At 30.9% G+C, this 20,035-nt stretch overlaps 1 protein-coding gene across 1 annotated transcript in view; it reads left to right on the top strand.

Moving 5' to 3' along the window:
• Window positions 1–19,600, top strand: part of LOC136973553 (uncharacterized) — a gene marked incomplete at its 5' end in the record, with an annotated part of 40,172 nt that extends 20,572 nt beyond the window's left edge. Inside the window, 11 exons of the mRNA XM_067268283.1 lie at window positions 1,395–1,547; window positions 3,230–3,364; window positions 4,437–4,570; window positions 5,883–6,072; window positions 8,608–8,675; window positions 8,769–8,994; window positions 11,233–11,544; window positions 16,049–16,342; window positions 18,746–18,999; window positions 19,085–19,157; window positions 19,245–19,600. Coding sequence (XP_067124384.1) covers window positions 1,395–1,547; window positions 3,230–3,364; window positions 4,437–4,570; window positions 5,883–6,072; window positions 8,608–8,675; window positions 8,769–8,994; window positions 11,233–11,544; window positions 16,049–16,342; window positions 18,746–18,999; window positions 19,085–19,157; window positions 19,245–19,600 — 2,195 coding nt within the window. The remainder of the gene's footprint in view (window positions 1–1,394; window positions 1,548–3,229; window positions 3,365–4,436; window positions 4,571–5,882; window positions 6,073–8,607; window positions 8,676–8,768; window positions 8,995–11,232; window positions 11,545–16,048; window positions 16,343–18,745; window positions 19,000–19,084; window positions 19,158–19,244) is intronic.
• Between the last annotated feature and the right edge of the window lie 435 nt (window positions 19,601–20,035).

Below are 20,035 nucleotides of genomic sequence, written 5' to 3'. Positions count from 1 at the left end.
TTTGCTTTTCGAGCATTTTTGGGAGCAGATGGGACTGCAGCTTCTCTGTTTACCTGTGTTTCGGATATGGAGCGGGAGTTGCAACATCTAATAGCAAGTCTGTGACAGGATACGGTGCCTGTATACCTCAATCCTCGAGCGTATTTTATCCAGGGAACAGGAGATGTTACAAGAGTTTTTAAAAGAATTCTTTCTACCCCGTGGGCACTGAGGGCCTTCTTTTAACAAGAATTATATAGGTCCGACTATACTCTCTTATTGAAAAAAATTTAATTTTTCTCTGTATTTTTAAATTGTTATAAATCTAATTACTAGGTACAAACTTAAGAATTTAATTCAAATTAAATGAAATACTATTCCCAAAATACTGGCATAAACAATGTGTACCGTGATCTTTATTATAGATATTTAGGGCAATAGTAATTATAATAATTGTAGATCTTGTCCCCTAATAATTTGCATCATAAATATTTTATAACTTATATATTAAATATTTACATTGAAATTAATTGACTGACAAAGGACTTATTTATATAGAAGTTTTCTTATTTATAAGAAGTTTTATATGAACTAGAAGTAATATTTCCCCATGCTTTATTTTAATTTATCGATTTTTTGTAATAGAGAATATTAGTGATATTTTTTTGCATTTTCCAGAAATTAAAAATTTGTTTTAATTTATTCTAAACTCGAATTCTACTTGATGTTAGAAAGTAGGACTTCATCACATGCTTAGAATAGTTTTTTAGAGACGATGATCATACTTTTTTTGATTTTTACTATCAATGTTTAGGTAAATTGTTTAATTGCAAATACTTTAGAAATTTTAGACTTTTCTCTTTCTTCTTATGTTACAGCATTGGAAAGGTTTAAAATTTCCTTGTTCATTGAAGCTGAGCGTTAGCAAAGCGTCTTCTATGAGACTCACAGAATTGTGTTCGTTCCCAGAATCCGTTCGATCGATTTTGGTAAAAGTTTGCCATTTTCCATTCATTAAGACGAGGAATCCAGAAATGTAACGTGGGTCCATTGAAATGTAAAAAATCCAGCAAATAATTGCTTAACTTTCCCGGAACATTAAAATTCTTTAAATTTTCTTTTAAAAATCTTTAAAGCAGTATATAAGTGGTTATAATAGTCTTAACGCTTCGAAAGAAAACCAAATGGAATGAGAAAGAGGTCTTCTTAACACTTCATCTGGGCAGTAACACCGTTATCTTGTTTATGACGTCGTGTTCTTAGGTTAGGACATTAGCTATTATCTGTTATAAAGACTTTAAAGAAAGTTGTTACAATTATTGATTATTATGAATGGACTTATTCCACTTTCAAGAAAAGGCTCAAATATAACTATGAGTTTTTCTAATACAGAATCTTATATTTTTATTCGACAGCCTGCCCAGCATATTATTTTGGAAAACATTGTAACCAGCAATGTTATGATAAATCTGGAAATGTGACAGACTGTTCCGAAATCCTTTTTTGTCTGCCTGACCCATACGGATGTTCTTGTTTAAGTGGATACGTTCTCCCGTTTTGCAAAGAAAGTAAGTATTACATATCGGCATAATGTTTGTTTTATAAAATATATAATTATGGTTTGATTTGCTTGGTTACGGAAACACGACACGTGGGCGATCTGCCGAGGGGAGATGCCTTTCGGGAGGGTTTTTATCGGAAATCGGTTCCTATTTAGGTTTTACTAAAGTGAAAAAACCCGGAAAACTTCACCCGGTCAGTCCGTTGGCGAAGCGTGAACTCGCGATTTTCTTTCATTGGTTTTATCCACTGGTCAGTGGCGAATGTAGTAGATGCGTTGAGGTTTTCGAAATATTCTATCGAAGACGGATGAGTCGCAGCTCCCGAAGCAACGACAGACACATCTTTCGATCCTACAGCAACTCAATATCCAAGAGTGTGACTAATCTCTCCCTGTATCCGAAAAGCGCATTGTGGATTTCTTTGACCATTCTATCGGATTAAATAATGTTGAAGGACATGTCGATAACATTGTTCGGGACGGGAGAAAGATACTTACTGCGAGAGTCTTCCATCAATTGAATCAGTTCAATCTACATCAATTGAACAGGAGAAGAACGAGAAGAGTAGAGAACGGCCTCATCCCTACTTCTTCCAACTGAGTCAAGACGATCAGCAACGACATTGAACGAGAGGAATGTTTCGAAGACATAATATAATGCATGTAATACAATGACCCAGTGATAACAAATTATAGTAAATACGATCGCAAGTAGCTTAATATCGAATGGCATAGTTAAGCATGTTAAAAATTGTAATCACTAACAAATGGACATTAATATATAATTTAAGTTGTACGTTTATATTTGAACATCTTTTTAGAAATAATAGCGATAAGAGGATGAACCAATTTTTAAACTGAAACCTGATTAGTGGTATTTTGTTTAACCTTTAGTGACATAGGGACACTAAAAGGGTTTTTTCTACAATTCTACCAAGTTTACAATCGAAGCCTCCGGGCGGTAAGAAATAGAAGTCACAGATTGTCTGAGCTATCATGGTCAGAGTACATGACTAATGTAAACATCATTCTGAGACTATTTGTTGGTTAGATTAAAATCTACGCGCATAGAAACAGAAACACGTTCTGTCCTGAATTCTCACTTTCGTTTCAATATGAATTTAGAAAATATGTTAACATTTTGTATTTTTCTGTTAACTGTTAAATCTTTACACATTAAAACAGTTGAAAACGAAATTATTCAGAAAAATTTTTAGTCGTCTATTAAAATAAAGATGTTAATGAAGTCCGAAAAACAAATAAAAATTTGAAAACATAATAAGAATGGGAGAATTTTACTAAAGTGAAAAATTAAATTTGATGTGTTTTTGATGTGTTAAATACTTCTAGTGATTTCATTTTGTTGTTGTCATCAAACAGAGAAAACCAATGTTTTCTATTTCAGAAGAAAGTTAAACAATTTTCTCTAATTTACATATAATAAATATTCTTACTTTTGTAAATTACATCTTTCAGCATAATAAATGAATTTTATTATGAAATTTTCTATTTAAAACAAGATTTATAACATTATATTCTTAGTTCGTGTAATTAAATTGAAACGTGATTAATTCAAAACCTGAGTCAAATCCTAATTATCTCTTTGTAGAAGTACAGAAATTATTTTGTTTTATAAACGCTACACTTATATAAATAAAATATAAACTTTTATATGTATTTATTTTTCAGCCTGTAAAAATGGATGGTATGGAGTGAATTGCTTACAGAATTGTTCGCAGAACTGTAATACAACTTGCAACCCTTTTAATGGAACGTGTATTGATGGATGTAGATTAGGATGGCATGGCGATATGTGCCAAATAAGTGAGTTTAATAAAATACATTCCGTTTTCAAAATAAGCATATTTCTAGCATTTTTTTGATTATACGGAACGGAAAATATAATTAGCATCATTTATAAAATTAAATGTATTCGTTGTGTGTTTCAGTAAAAGAAAAAACGTTTAGACTTTTCCGAATTCGAATCAATTATATTTTTGATTTTAAAAATGAATTAATCAAGCAGATTTGAATTGACACTGCGCTGCGGTATTTTTTTAGTGCGGCAAGGAATGATAACTGAATTATTACTGCTGATCGTGGTTTCTCATGTCTCTGTTTTGCTGACTAACGTTCGTAATGATCAACACCGAAGCCGTTAAAGAGCTCATTATGAATTATTATATATGACATAATTCATAACGTCTTGAAAAAAAATCCAACAAGATTTCCTATATTATCCCTAGAGATTTCGAAATTCATTTTACATCGCGCACCATTATCCGGCATTAACAAAATTTTTATTCACTGACAGAATTTTCGTTGTCTTCTCGGAGCAACACGAGACGCTTTCATAAATTTAAAGCAACCGCGTGACCTTTAAAAATGATTTCTTTGCAAATGTGTTCCGTACAACTGGACAATGTCCACGTCTCGACCATGCCAGAATTTTGATATTTGATTTATTGGAGGTCAAATTTCGCCATGTATAGTCTGGGTGTCAATTGCCGGCTGTGAGTAAAGAATAATAAAAAGAAGTCACGGTTTCGGAATAACTCAAAAATGTTTTGATTTTAAAAATCAGCATAATATAAATATTCAATTATTATGAATTTTGTTTTATAAATGAAAGAATGAAATACAAATACATTTTCAGTCTTGTTCTTGTTTTTGCTTTTTTTGTTTCATTATAAAAATCCTCTGAGACAAACATTCTGCATTTAAAAAAGGACATTTCCGGAGAAAACAGGTAAAAGCAGTCCTTTTGTTGATTTTTTCCATTGATTTCATTTACGTTCTTAGAATAAGTTCACATATTCTAAAACAACAAATTTATAGAAAAGTAAAGTATAAAATTAACAAATGGAATATTTTTATATCTGTTTTTATCTTTTAGGTTATCCAGTGTTAAAATCGAACGTAACAATTAGAAATATAACATCGAACAGTGTTGTTGTACATTTTCATAAATGGAACAACGATACGGATGAAGGTGAAGGAACACCTTTTCGTTACTATATTGAGTTTCAGGTATGCTAATTGATATTAAATAGATTATTTATCTAACGAACAGACTTATCACTTACGATATGTTTACGACATATTATTAAATAGAATTTATAGTTTATACAGCTTTAAGTATTAGATAAAGACGGCAGGATAATAAGAATTATGCATTTTGTAACTATTTTGTACACTTGACAACAAATAGAGAAAGTTAATCAAGAGATTTCATATATAAGTAATATGAATTAGTCTGGTATAACGCGCAATATAAAGCTGACACTCGTAACGAAGAACAAAACTTTTTACTTTCTCGGCTATTACACATAACAGAGGGAAAGTATGTCGATCGGTCGAAAAATGACCTCTCAGCATTTTTGGACTCAGGAACCTTGAAACATCGAGAAATGAAAAAATAATTTACGGAGCTTTTTCAGTTCGTACGAATGTTTGTTTGTGTGTGTGTGTGTGTGTGCGCGCGCGCGCGCCATAATTCTCTTTACCCACTCTGAAGCTTACTTAATAACTCCTGTGCCATTTGTCGAAAATTTCTGAAATTTAGCTGAAAACTTTCTCGCATACTGGAGAGATTGATGCTATTAAATTTTGGTGATTAAAGGTCAAAGAAGTGCAGGGATTGGGACGGAGGGTTATGTATCATATCTGGAGTAAGGTTGAACTTAATGAAGATTTTAATTGTAATTAAGATTTACGGTATTTTAATTTTTTTATGTAAAACTCATCACTACCAAAAAATTAAGCTAATTGGAATTTTATAATAATTAATAATATAAAAGGTTTCTTGAAATAAAATATTATGGCGCCACACACTATTTTAAATGGTTTTGCGGGTGAAGCTATGCAACTCTTTGTTGGGTTTTTAATTTAAAATAATTTCAATTTTCAGCATTGAATTAATATCTATTTTCAAAGTATACACACGAAATTATGTAAAAGTAATGCAGTACAGTCAAACCTGTTTTTGTGAGGGGGATAGGAACCGCATAAAAGAAAATGCATAAAAAAATCGCGCGAAACTTCACGAGTGGCTATAAAAAATAGTTTCAAAAAAGAAAATTTACGAATGAACAAAAAACAGCCTAAATATGCATGAAATTTAAATTTGGTAGCATCTCTGTTTTTACTAGTAGATGAATTTCTTCTCATATATTGTGTACTAAAGTCTTCATAAGATTCTCTTTAGTTTTTTCGTCATCTCTGTAATTAATAGTGAACATAAAATATAATTTTACATGTTTTATATTTCACATATGTTTCTTTTCAATTTTTAATGTTTTTAACTTTAATTAAAACAATTTTTTTTTAATTTTTTATTCAGGCTGGAAAGAGTGGTGCCTTTAATCGTACTTCTGTGGATCACACAGAAAACGGACGAAATTCATATTCCATAAAAATAGAAAATCTTCATGCCGATACAGAATACATTTTTCAAATTTATATTCAAGATGTAACAGGAAATGTGCAATACCACGGTATTCCTCGAGTTACAGTGACGACTTTATGTACTAGTAAGTATGTAATTTATACTATTCTAGTATATAATTTGACTAGCTTACATTATTCAATATACTGTATAAATATGTTTTATTTAATGATTACTTAATACAAGGTTAATGATAATTAAGTTACATGTTAAGGCTGTAACTTAAATCTTCGAAAACAGCTCACTCTCGCTAATCCGAACTAATTATTGTACGGGATGTTCGATTGGTGACAGAATACATAAAGAAAAGAAGATCAAAAGCGTCTACAAACAAATATATACAATAATTTTAGATTTTTCATGGAAAAGTTAGTGGAATTTTGAAAAAACCAATTTTGTTAAGATAAATCCACGTTGGAATTAGTACAGTTGGATTTATCGGACGATACAAATCTCGAAAATCAGTTTATATCGTGAAGGTTTCGTTCATGAAACTAAATAAAGGAGAAACAGAATATTGATAAAGCAACTTGATGGAAAAAGGATTTAAGTAAAAAAGAACCGCCCACAATAAAAGTTTCATGTGAATAGGTTAGCAAAATCAGTCACGGGCACTAACTAAGTGAAAACAGAGTGACTAATAGCAAATTTTTATTCAAGATTAAAGACATTATTATTAAAAGTTTGGATCAAAATGATGTTCTTTGGGTGAAATCAAGCTTACCATGCATTACATGAAATTTGGTTATCACGAAACACTATGAGAACATTAGTAAAAAATTGAGACTGTTTCAAGAATCAAGTAAGGCAAATGGATTGTGGAAACCAAAAATACTGGAATGTAAATAAGGCGGTCAATTACGGATTACTACTCGACAAAAAGATGATTTTAATATAGCTTAAAAATTAAAATAAAGCTATTTTATTGAATATTTTTCACGATATTAGGCATGGCGGGATGTCCCCTCTATCATATACATCACTATCGTGCATTTAGACACATACGCATCATGACTACATATGATTATGTTTATCGGGTTTCGGGGTGAGGAAGACGGTGAAGACGTATTTAACCCTAAAATATAATTAAAATGCATTATTATCAGACACAGGTATGACTAGGGATGCTCTCAGTTTCAGCTTCCTACCTTAATTGGAAGTGATTGAAATTTGAGTTGCAAGATTCGAAGACATGATACAAAGCGTGTTAGTTAAAGGCGTTTAATAATACACTCGTCCGTCGATTTACACGGCAGATACGTTCCTAGAAAAATCGTGCAAACCGAAACCGTGTAAAATGAGTTAAAACACTTCGTTGCTCAAAATGATTCAAACAATGCTTATTTACATTCTATTGGATGTTGTTTAAGACCTCAGCAAGTTTCGTAATTTTACATCGAATAGAAGTTTGTTTTGGACCATTGATAGGGACCAAAAAGTCTACTGATAGGGACCAAATACCTAATAATCCAAATATTAGGGAATATCTAATGATAAGGACCAAAAAGTCCCTATCATCAGAGATAGTGTGTCGGAACGGAAAAATCGTGATGTATTTGAGTATTTACGGTAACTGATGCACATCTGTCTAGAAACCTGTCTTCCCCTGAGATTTGTAAGAGAATAACCCGCGAACGGCTACCAACAACTGTCTCAAACTTTTTTGTTTTCATTTAAAAACCGTGTAAAAACGAAACCGTGCAAATCGAGGGATAAGTGTAATTAGTAGTAATTAAAATGAAAAGATTCAGAAGATGGTTTTAAATGAAGCAGTCAGTGGCGCCAGCAGGATTTATTTCAGTGTGTGTCCAATAGAACGAATGATCAAATAAAGTGATTGAAATTAAATGGTTTTGAAGAACGGACGGTGGAGCGGTTAAGACGGCAGCCTACCTCTCTGGAATCCGGAATCGATTCTGGACAGGTGAAATATCCCCGTCTGGATATGTTAAACTCCATCACTCACCACCCAGCTACCCTGTTGTGAGCCTGGCCGAACACGCACTGGACTTACTAAAAACGCTCTTTTAATGTCCACAGGGAAGAAAGGTTAAAAATAATTACTGTTGTATTAGTTACGCAAACTTTGCAGTTTTCATTATATTCTCCTCTTTTTTCTCATTTCCATATTTGTAAGTGTAGGCCCTTCTTTCGTGGTGTCACTGAAGGCCATGCAAATCTCGTTTAATGTTATTTTGTAGTTTTTGAAAAAAATATTGTAAAAAATCAGCAAGGGTCATTCATTGTTCGATATTCCTGATATTCACTCGAAGGGGAGATTAAAGGCACCACTAGTCAGGGAAGTCAAATTTAGTCTTCTTAGAAACGTCTTTCACAACTATAGGAACACGATTCGACATTTGAGGCGTTGAACTCGAACATTGAATCGAGTTCTCTGGCCATGCATATTCATTAAAAGCTTTTAAGTAATTTGAATATTTACAGTATGTGTATGAGCTGAGATGCATGCATGATTCAGTTGTTTCTTATAAAGCAAGTAATTTTTCAAATCGACTTTAACTGATTTAAAATAATCTTAAAAATGTAATTCCTTACAATTATAAATATATACAAATATTGTGGGGAAAGTTTCTGAATGTCTTAATTTCGTCTATTTCAGCTCCCCCACCTCCAAATGACACTATCCTTAGGAATGAAGGACCTAGGAGGATTTCTGTAAGATGGAACGTGAGTATATTTACAGAGAACTTATTATTTTCAATCAAGCGGTTATATACAGATCTAACATTTTAGATTGAAAAACTTTTTTGTTTCGAACAGAATCCTTTTCCAAAAGTAGGACAATGCAATGAATTTACGGTTTTCATCAATTATCTAAATTTTAATACCAGTGAGAACTTCAATACCACAGTGCAGAAACCTTCTCAAACCTTTGTAATTGATACTAAACCTTATACGATGTGGCGTATTAAAATAAGATATTTAGATGTAAATGGAATATTTAGTAACTGGTCGAAAACGGAAATGATCTTATCTGAACAAGATGGTAAGTAATAAACAATGTATTAAAAATTATACAATTAACCTAATTATCGTAATTATTTTATTGATTACAGTTACGTTTCTATTTTTATTTAACATATAAGAATTTAAAAAAAAATAAGTATTAACTTCTACAATAACTTATATATATGTACTAGCTGTTACCCGCGGCTTCGCTCGCGCAGATTTTGCAAGAAAACCCTATTTACATTGAATATTTCAACAACCATAGTAATTGTTATTTAACACCTACCGCTGATAATAATGAGTATTTCTGAGAATCAAACGAACTGTTTTTAATTTGACTTTTAGCTGCAAGTACCAGCTTCGTTCTATAAACTAACCAATATGCAAAAAGAAATTCAGATTTAAAACGATTGGAACATTTGGTTAAAAAATCGAAATATATAAAAATATTTATAACAATGTCTGAAATGTTATCAATTTAATATCCCTAACTACTCAATGAAGACTAAACGTAATTAAAAACAAAAAATCGCATCTAAAATAGTACAGTAGAAGCCATTCTTCCGGTTAAGACTTAATGCTCTCCCTCTCCCCCCTGCGAAGGGAATTTTCAAAAAATCCCTTCCTAGTGTGCGTTTTCATGGCGTACTCTGTGTACCAAATCTCACCTCTAGATTCTGGAACTTTCTAGAAAATTGGAACATTCTCATTGAAGCGTCGCACGTTTTCGAAGTCAACCACTTTCAACCCCCATATCTCCCACCAGCTGTCGAGACGCAACCACCATAGTGCACGATGGGAGACTTGGGGCTACTACCACACACAAAACCATTCATGTGCGATGAGTAGTTTTGGCTGAAGAGTGAAATATAGGCACAAACACGTCCATTTATATATATATATAGATAGATAGATTTATTAATGTAGATTTAACTGTTTAAATTAAAAAGAATTTCCGATGTAAGACAGAAAAGACAGAAAAAAGGTTGAAGACAGAAAAAAACAAAATATGAACTAATAAATACTTTTATTTTGAACGATTACCTAAACAGATTAATAAAAAAAATAGATAACAGAATTTATAAAAAATAGACTCAATGTTAAAATAACAATGCGAATATTACATATACGTCGTTTCCCTACATTAAAGGCACATATGAAAAATAGAGAAATGTATTCAGAAAAAATGGTATTATACTACCAGCCAAACTAAGAAATAAAATTAGAAACCAACATCAATATCAATAAAATGAAAAATAACGAAAAATTAGACGAAGCAGGAGTGGTATACGAAATAAAATGTACATGCAAAAAACCAGCAATATACATAGGAGAAACAGGAAGGCAACTCAAAACCAGAATAAAAGAACACGAAGCAGCAATCAGACTCAAATATAACCAATCACCACTGCAGCAAATTTGGATGTACAATCGATATCAAAAGTGTAAAAATAATCCGTAAAGAGAAGGACAATTATTTACGAAAATTCAAAGAACACTTCGCAATAGTTAATAAAAACACCATAAACTTAAATAATGGCATGGAGATTGACGAAGTATGGAAGGAAATGGGAGGGACTAAAAAAGCGAGTAAACCGACAGAAAGGCTATTAGAAATGCCTTGGGGGACAAAACACCAACACCTCGTAACTGAATGTCTAAATGTAAAAAAAGGTTAGTTCACTATAATGTTAATAATAATACAATTTGTAATAACTTCTTGTAACATGTAAAAAAATTGTAATAACTTCGTAATTCGTAAAAAATTCCACTACAATGATTAATGTAATAAATGTGTTTTCTACCACTTATAGAAATGTAACACCCGATGAGGGGTGCAAGTTAGACCAAAAGATTGCACCCGAAATACATAGTAAAATAAAGAATAACTTAGATAAAACCCAGTAATCTTTGTCTTCGATGAAATGCGATCCACATAAAATAACAACGGTTGAACTTATCGTTCTTAACTGCGAAGTTTCATCAATTATTTTTAAGAAAGAAGAAACTTTTTAAAGAAATTGATTTTTAAACAAAATGTATAGATTAGATTGAAACATTAAATCGCATTATTTCAAAAATAAATAAATAAATAATAATTCTTACAACGGAGAAATTTTTCAGCGTATAGACATTTTGATCTTTTGAGTTATAAGACATTAAATTATTCAATTTAAATACTATTATTATTTCACTACTTTTATTATTAAATATTTACTATTAAATCGGATTATAAATATAATTTACATTTATTTCAAATTTATTTTTAATTCAGCGCCAAGCCAAGTGAGAAATCTTCGTTACGAAATTCAAAACTCTTCTCGAAATCAATATTTTTTATTAACGTGGGAGAATCCCGAAGAAGAAAACGGGATTATCGTCAATTATTACGTAGAATATGTTCAAATTGGATGGCGTCATCATTGTTCCGCAAGGTTTGAAAAGTATCGGTCATTTAACGTCAGTTCAACCACTTACAATACAAGTATTTCCGTTCGACCTTCGGCGATTTATCGCATCAAAGTTTCTGCTTTTACAGTAAGAAAGGGACCCGATTCGAGTATCGAAGGACAAAGTTTCCAAGACGGTAAATATTGGTGATTGGTCCGTTTATTAATTAGAATTCTTTTAAAATCTATAAAACAGCGAAAAATTGTTGTACAATGGAATAAACTATTTGTGAAAAGAAATTACAGAAACTGTTTATGTTAAGTTTAAATTTTTGGACTACAGTTTGAAAAAAATTGTAGACAAATTTCTACTGTGGTCCGACTGTCTTTCCTTAGTCTCGAGTACGGTGTTATGTAGATGAATGACGAGAGCGGATTTAGTAATTTGTGGGGCGGGAGACCCAGATTGACAATATAGGCACTTCCGATCTAGAAAGGAAGTCACATTATTTCAATTCAAAATTTTCTCTTGAAAGGAGTTAGATGACTTACATAACTTTGATGCAAGCGGAAAAGTATGATGTACAGGGGCAAGACGATGTCACAATAAATAATTGCTGGTTACTTTTATAAAACTTATAATATTTTAAAAGAACTGTTTTTGTTAGTGCAATTCTTTTTTCATAGTTTGTCTTATCACTCAAATACATTATTTTGCGGTATATTTCGCATTAGTAGAAAATGTCAATACAAATATTTATATTGAAAATACTCAACAACAATAGTAAAATAGCATATTTCATAATTAACAAATAATAAACGAAAAATATTTTAATTTAAAAGAGTTGTCCGTCGATTTTTGAAGAAACTTTAATGACAAAATATTAAATAGAGAGATAAAATTAGCGTTATTTTATTGAAAAAATTTTGCAGATACAAAAAGTTTATTCCATACATTATATATATATACTGTGTATAGATATATAGATAATTTATTTCTTATATATATACTGTGTATAGATATATAGATAATTTATTTCTTAAAATTAAAAAAGTGCTATAATACGATTAAATTTAGACTAGTAATATATAAAAGTAAGCTAGTAAGGACTCTTGCAAAGACTTTCTCAACTCTCGGGCAAGTGGTTAAAGTGACAAGACGGAGGTCCGATGACTTTCTATTATATTCGGAGGTGAACCGGTTCATTGAAAAAAGCGGGAATTTCTCGGTCGGCCGTTTGTTCCGTGGCCTTTACTTACTTTAATATAAGTCATCTTTCACTCGACGCAAATAAACAAAATACAGACTCTATCCGTTGTATTAACTTGTAAAAAATGTCTTATTTTTAGCCTGGTTTCATCCGGTGCCGGACATCGGACTAATCTTTCGCTTTCGCACATATCCGACTAACGCCCGATTTAAACGTTGAGTACAATTGTAATTGTGACGCTCGTGCTGTATAGTCTCGTTGCCGCCATACATCTACCGTCACGCGAAAGATCGACATAATTTCTGTACACCTCAGCGTGTCTGGCGCTGTGTACTCGCTATTCGGCTCTGAAGGACAAACATTCGAATGCTTTCGTAAGATCCCGTACATTTTCTGTAATCGGATATCTGACGCTGGACAGTCTTATTACACACAATATCAAACTGTGCACAAGCTAATTTTTTCGAACGATTCGAAATTATAATAGATAATTTTATTTTACTTACAAAATAGCCTGTCTTTGGAATTTGATTCTTATATTCTCTGTGTTTATCATTTTGTATTTAATTCTATTGTATCCCATCATCTATCAATTGTAAAACAACACTTTTGTAAATTTGAAAGATTTTAAAAATGGTTCATAGCCTTTTGGAAGTCACGGAACAGTTTTGAATATAAGAAAAATTTGTGCAACACCAATGTGAGTAAAGTTACTAAATAACAACAAAAATAAGTACGAACATATCCCATCGAACTTTTATTAAAAATTATAGATTACAGATTACATAACAGTAAAAAAAAAAGAAAACATTAATTTAAAAATATTTGCAAAAATGGTAACTAAAATAACATATAAAAATGGATAAATCAATTTTAATGTCACACTTGAGCTTGTTAGCTTCTGTAGATTTCAGCAATATCAGAACTAATATGTGATGTAGGCCTATATCTATCGTCGTTTCTTCTACGTTAGTTAGTCTTTCTTGTTTCTTGTAGTTTTGTTAGAAAATTGTAACAAAATTTTCAGTGCATTTGTAGAGAGGGATAGATTTTCGGCTTGAGAAAAATCCAAAATTCCTCGAGACTTACTTCAGAGGATTTCATTTTTAAAGTACGATCCGTTGACGAGGTTCTACTTTTTGTAACGAAAATTCACAACTCGATGTATGAATTATGTCAAACAGATTGCGTGTCCGGCCATAATTTTCTATATTTAAGGAAGGAAAGGAACTCGCAATCTTTTTTCCCAATAGCGTTTAGTGTTGTTTCAACGGAAATAATTACCTCGACGTTGTTATTATGAAACAAAGGAGCTTCTACTGCATTTTTTGTTTGCATTGTAAACTGCACGCTTCGAATGTACAAGGCTTACGTTTCTTAAATTATAGTTTCTTGCTATTGGGTTGAACGGAAAGTTTAGTGTATTTTTAACAGGTGTCGTTATTTAATGTAGTCATTTGATTATGACAGTTGTGAAATTTAACACTGTTCCTAAGGGGAGATTATATTCTTTGTTTAGAAGCGTCTTAATATTTTTACATCACATTTTGTTTGAATAAAATCAACTCGAAATGTCTTTAAATAAAAAGTTTATTGAGTATACCTTTTGAGTTTCGTAAAGAATATAACACTGTACAAATAGTAAATGATACTTGTAATATACAGTGCATGAAATATCCCACCGCTTTCATAATTTTGCAGAGCACTTGAACATTAGTGTTCCGAGGACACCTATTAAAAACCGCTGGTTTAAATATTAAAGAATTATTTATTGCGCACACAATCATTTTGATTCAAAATGTATTACAGGATTCTCTTTTCTGAACAGATTTTTTTAAAAAAACTTTTAGAAATTTTGTCCAGAAAAATAATTTGTTTAAAATAATTTTTTCTTTTTTTCACGATTACGGGATGATACAACTTAAAAGTGATAGGTATTGTTTTTTCAATCAAAATCACAAACACTCAATAACTTTATGTAAAATAAATACACATTTTTCCTATTTCAATTTACTGTATTGTTTTCAGTATTAATTCATTTACTTATTTATGTTTTGAAATTCCTATATTCGAATCTTTCTACATTAAACTTTTAGTTTTCTGTTAAATAGAAAACTCTAGTAATTCTAATTATATAGTTTTGCAATATATATATATAATATCTTCATTTTGCCCCTATCTATCGATTCGCAAAGCAAATCAAACAATTACAGTATCAAAGCAGTAGGCTGACGTTTAACAATGTTTACTAAAGCCTCAGCCTACTACTCCGAGGATCCCGGGATGGAATCTGGACGAGCAGGAATTTTTCATGGGCGATTTTTCTCGGATATGTCGAACTCAGTCCCTGGCCGTCCGACCGTCGCTATTGTGCACATGTCGGAACCTACAATACGTATGAAAAAAGAACTTGTAGTTTTTATACAGCGAAAAGAGTTAAAGAAAAGTGATTTCGCAAATTCTTTCATTCTAAAAGTAAAAAAAACGAGTATGAAAAGTACCATAATTCGTCCAATACATCAAAAATAATGCAATTAAAAATAATAAAATGTGGTTATAATCGTATGTTAAAGATTGCATTTTTCATAAATTGCGATATTAAATATTATAAATATGAAAAGGAATGACTAAATATTTTGTTGTCAAAAGTTCTATTATGTAAAAAGATATAATAAAATTAAAATAGTACAATAGTAGAATATTTCTGTTTCATTCTCTTTAAAAAAGAATGCAAAATCAGATATCAAACGAAACTGATAAAAACACGCAGAAGAATAACTTAAGAAAATTGAAATTCTAAAATAAACCACGCTTTATGTCAAGTTTGAACTTGTTGAGCTTCGAATCACTGGGATTCATTCCTACTTTTTTATTCCATATTCTAAAATCGATAGACGAGATATTTTCTTTATATATTTTATTAATAAGAAGTTTTACGAAATTTAATTTGTGCTTCTAAAGTATCTTTTATCGAACAAAATATTATCAATTTAAATTAGCCAAATTGCATCGATTGTTGATAAAAATACCAAAATAAAAATCCCACTTATGAATTCTCATAAATTACAATTCTGTATTTTTTAATTCCGTTAAATTTAGGTATTAGATCATTTATATACTATTTAAGATAGGCATTTTCTATAATTGAATTGAAAAACAACCAAAAAGTAAGTAGTTTTGTATAGTATCAATATTTGAGTCAGTAAACAATACTTTATACAGTCATAAAACGTATAAAATGGACATTCTTTGCATATAAGCGTTTTACGACCGATTCTAATAAAGTTCTGATTTTATACATTAATATATTAATGGGCTTTCTCAAGTATTGCGATCTGTAGGGTAATAGTTTATTTTAGTACGGGGGTGTATCAGTTGACAGGAGTTAAATAAAATTTTGTTAATACATTTTTGATTTAATTATTCTTATACTGTAGTATTTAAATTTTACTCGAAATATTTATGTAATTGAAAACACTTTTCGTTTTAGTTCCATACAACGTTCTAAAGGATCCGAAAGTCACTTCGAGGAGAAAAGCGCTAAAATTATCGTGGTCTTCTCCAGATTGTTCTCTTTCCAACGGGAATATAAACTCGTACAAATTAATAATTACGAGTAAAGATCCTTGGGATTCGAGAAACGACACGGAAATTACGATAGACACAACGTTCTCTTTTCAAGATCTGATTCCTTTTACCAGTTACGATATAAGAATATTTGCAAGAAACGATATCGGTTTTTCTTATAAGTCCGTTAATATAACCTCGAAGACATCGAGTGAAAGTAAGTCTGTGTATTGTTTATACTAAATGTAATTAATTTCAGTAATTATTCGGTGAATTTTTTTATATTGCATTACGTACACTTTGAATTTAGAGAATTAAGCAAAAATATGCAAATAATAAAGTGGAATGATATTTAATTTAAATGTAAGTTTAAACACAAGTCTGTATTTTAACGTATACAATATAGAGTGACGAAACTAAAATTTATTTGTGAGGAGTAATTTTCAGAAGACTGATTCGTTATTCGTCACAGATTTATTTATTTACAGTTTAAAATAAATTGAAAGAGGATTCAATCCTCAACTGTTTAATAAATAAATATTTAAGATTTAAGTGTTGTTGGAACACGTACAGGTTAGTGACGCGTTATGCTAGGAGCAAAATGGACAATTGTCTGGGGTCCCCATTAAAGGGAGCCCCAAACCAATATTTTATAAGAAAATATTTTTCACAAAACATTCCTTCAAGAAAAATGTCTGAAGGGAACTCTGTACATGGGGGCCCCCTAATTCAAATTCGCCTGGTCATGGTGAAGCCACAACGCGCCAATGGTAGAGGTACTAACGTTAGCATTCATGAAGTTACCACATGGATTCCTCGTTACTAAAGTTTTCATCAGATCATACGGTACGACTGTAGTACATACAGTATTAACAATTACACCAATATTCTAAATAATAAAAGAAAGAGCCCAAATTAAATGTCGATAATAGACGTAACATCTTAACCTATTAACTATACGAATACAAATTACGTATTTAAACAAAAAGTTATTAAATTCGTACGTAATGTTGTTCAGATTTCCTTCTGTTCTTGATATTTAATTCAAAGTTTTTTATTTTTTCTTTAATTCGCTATTCTGATATCAAATTATTAAAGCCTGGAAATTTTTGCAATTTATCGATATTTTCAAGATAAGATTAAAATTAATTCTGCATAATTCTGTCTGTCTTGAAAAAGGTTTCTAAGTTTAAGAAACATTAGAAATAATTAATAGATTACTTGAAAAACTATTACCTTATAATTAAATAATTATTTTAATAGTTCTTAAAATGATATAAAACTATGTGATAATTAAACAATAGTTTTATAAATTTGATTTTTATAAGTATTATTAAGTATAGACATAATCAAGCATTAATAAATATTTTCAAATTTTATTTATTTATGCTATTTCAAGTACAAGTAGTTAAGTGTTTGAATCCAATTTTGGTAGTTTTAGTAAATTGCTTATGATTAGTTATCATTTCCATGTTGATTTATACATAATAAATAAATATATAGATTAACGTTTAAATAATTTTTATTACGTATGTAACATGTTTATTATTATTTTTTACTTCACAACTGGATGCATAGGTAGACACTGAGCATCTTTAACATCACTCTTTATTCAGGAATATCTTACACAAAGATGCCTAGTGTCTACCCAATTTTGAAGTAAAGAATAATTAAAAGAAGACACAGTTTCGGAAAAAGTCAATAATGTTTATTATTATGATGTAGCTACTTTTTCCGATTAGGAACGCCAAAAAGCCCTGTTTTTGGATTGCTCATACGCTTAGCACCGGCCCTGATAGATATTGAAGTCCAGTAAAAAAAATGTATTAAAACATTTTTAAAAACTCTTTTTATTCACACAAATGCATTAAAAAATAAAAAAAATTAATATTTTTTTCAGCTTTCACAGTATTCTTGGTATTGTGCGACCAAAATAAAAGCTTGGGGTACTTCATATTCTTACACTTTGTTTCAATCTTTTAGGCCAACGCCCCAAGCTTTTATTTTTGTTGGTGGCAAGAATACCGAGAAAGCCGAGAAAAAAAATGATTTTGTTACTTTTCAGTGCATTTTTATGAATAAAAAGCGTTTATTTAAATTTTAAAATATATTTTTTTATTTTCTACTTTTTATGGAACATTAAATTATCGAATTCTTAGTTTAGCATTTAATTGGGAAGTTGATGAAATTTGAATTGCTTGGTACTACCTAGGCAGTACGACTGAAAAAGGCATAGCTACGTGTAGCGCCATGTGTTATCAGAATTTACTTACAAATTTAAATTCTTTGCTAACTTTTTACCGACTGTGAAATTGTTTCCAAACTCTAAACGAATGTATCGTCGTCGGAAATACATACGTATAAAAAGTTTCGACAAGATTGGAAACTGGGAAGAGGGTGAAAATTGACTCACGAGATTTCACCCACACTAAATACAGAGTAATTAAGTGTATAAAAAACAAAATATTGGTTACAGCGTAAATTTATTTACTTTCGAGAAAATAAGAAACGAACAAACTGTAAAACAGAGAAACAAAATTAAATTAATTTGCTACAATTATCGTCGTTAAATTTACTTATTGCTTTTATTAAACAATTAACAAAGTTTATATTTATTTAGAACCGCCAGCTCCGTATGATTTACAAGTAATTCGAAAAACAAATCAAGGTCTTTCACTTAAATGGAAATCGCCTTATCCACCCCACGGAATACTTGAACGGTACGAAATCAGTTATAAATGCAATGAAGAAAAATGTGAACACCGAGAATTAAAAACAATATGGCTTTCTGTTGGTGACGTTTCGTGTAATTATTCGAATTATCATTGTTACGCATTAAATAATCTGGAAGCAAAGAAGGAATATATTATATATGTAAATATCATTTATAGCGATCAAAATATATTTAAAGGGAGCGGTAAAAACAAATGAAAATATGTCTTGTATTTATGTATTTTAGATTAAAGCTAAAAATAAAGACGTTAAAGATTTCGGGGATTCAATCAGTGTTACAGATGAAACAAAAGAATCAGGTAAATTCTTTAAAAAACATTTCCTTATGATAATTCATATTATTTTACATTTATTTGTATTTATAATTCATATTTTTATAAATTCAGTTCCGGATCCACCCGAAAAAGCTAATTTAGAAAATTCTACCGAGTATTCAATTAAAATATCTTGGGATTCGCCCAAGAAAGAGAACGGAATATTAAAAACTTACAGAGTAAGTAACATTATTTATCATCGTCTAATCATAAGGTTCTTTGGTGACACCATTCGTGCTGATTCCCAAGAGAAACAAATCATGCTGGGAATGGTAGAGAGACATAGGAAAAGGGGAAGGTGGATGGATAACATCAAAGCAGATACCCGCCTGGAGCTCAAATACATGAAAGACTGGGCACTACACAGAACTCACTGGAGGAAACTCGTCCATGAAGTCACCAATAGTCGTACACGACTCAACGGTTGAAGAAGAAGAACCCTATCATAATAAATTCCGTTCAGTTTAAAATTACAGTAAAGCCCCGCTTTATGGACACAATTTCGGGGATAGAATAACAGGGAATTTCGGGGTGAACACATAAGCGCCATCACTTATGTGTCCCGAAATTCCCTGTTAAACTGCGTAAGTTTTAATATAAATATATCCAAATAGCCATTGGCCACCTCATTTACGTGGTCAAGTTAGCAATGTCCAATCCGTGTACTAAAGTGATATCTCAACAGAATAGAAAAATTGCAAAGAGAACATTCTAAAAACTAAGACAAAATATATTCTTTAAGGCATATTGTAAAGAATACATGATGATAAAGACTTATACGAATAAAAGTATTTTCGTAATCTTCATTGTCGTCCTTTTCGCAATCACGGAAACATGATCCACATTGGCGGAATCGACCTTTT

Source organism: Centruroides vittatus, unplaced genomic scaffold, assembly GCF_030686945.1.
Source record: "Centruroides vittatus isolate TY-2023 unplaced genomic scaffold, ASM3068694v2 contig_3206, whole genome shotgun sequence".
NCBI lineage: Eukaryota > Metazoa > Arthropoda > Arachnida > Scorpiones > Buthidae > Centruroides > Centruroides vittatus.
This window is presented reverse-complemented; position numbering and strand designations above follow the sequence as displayed.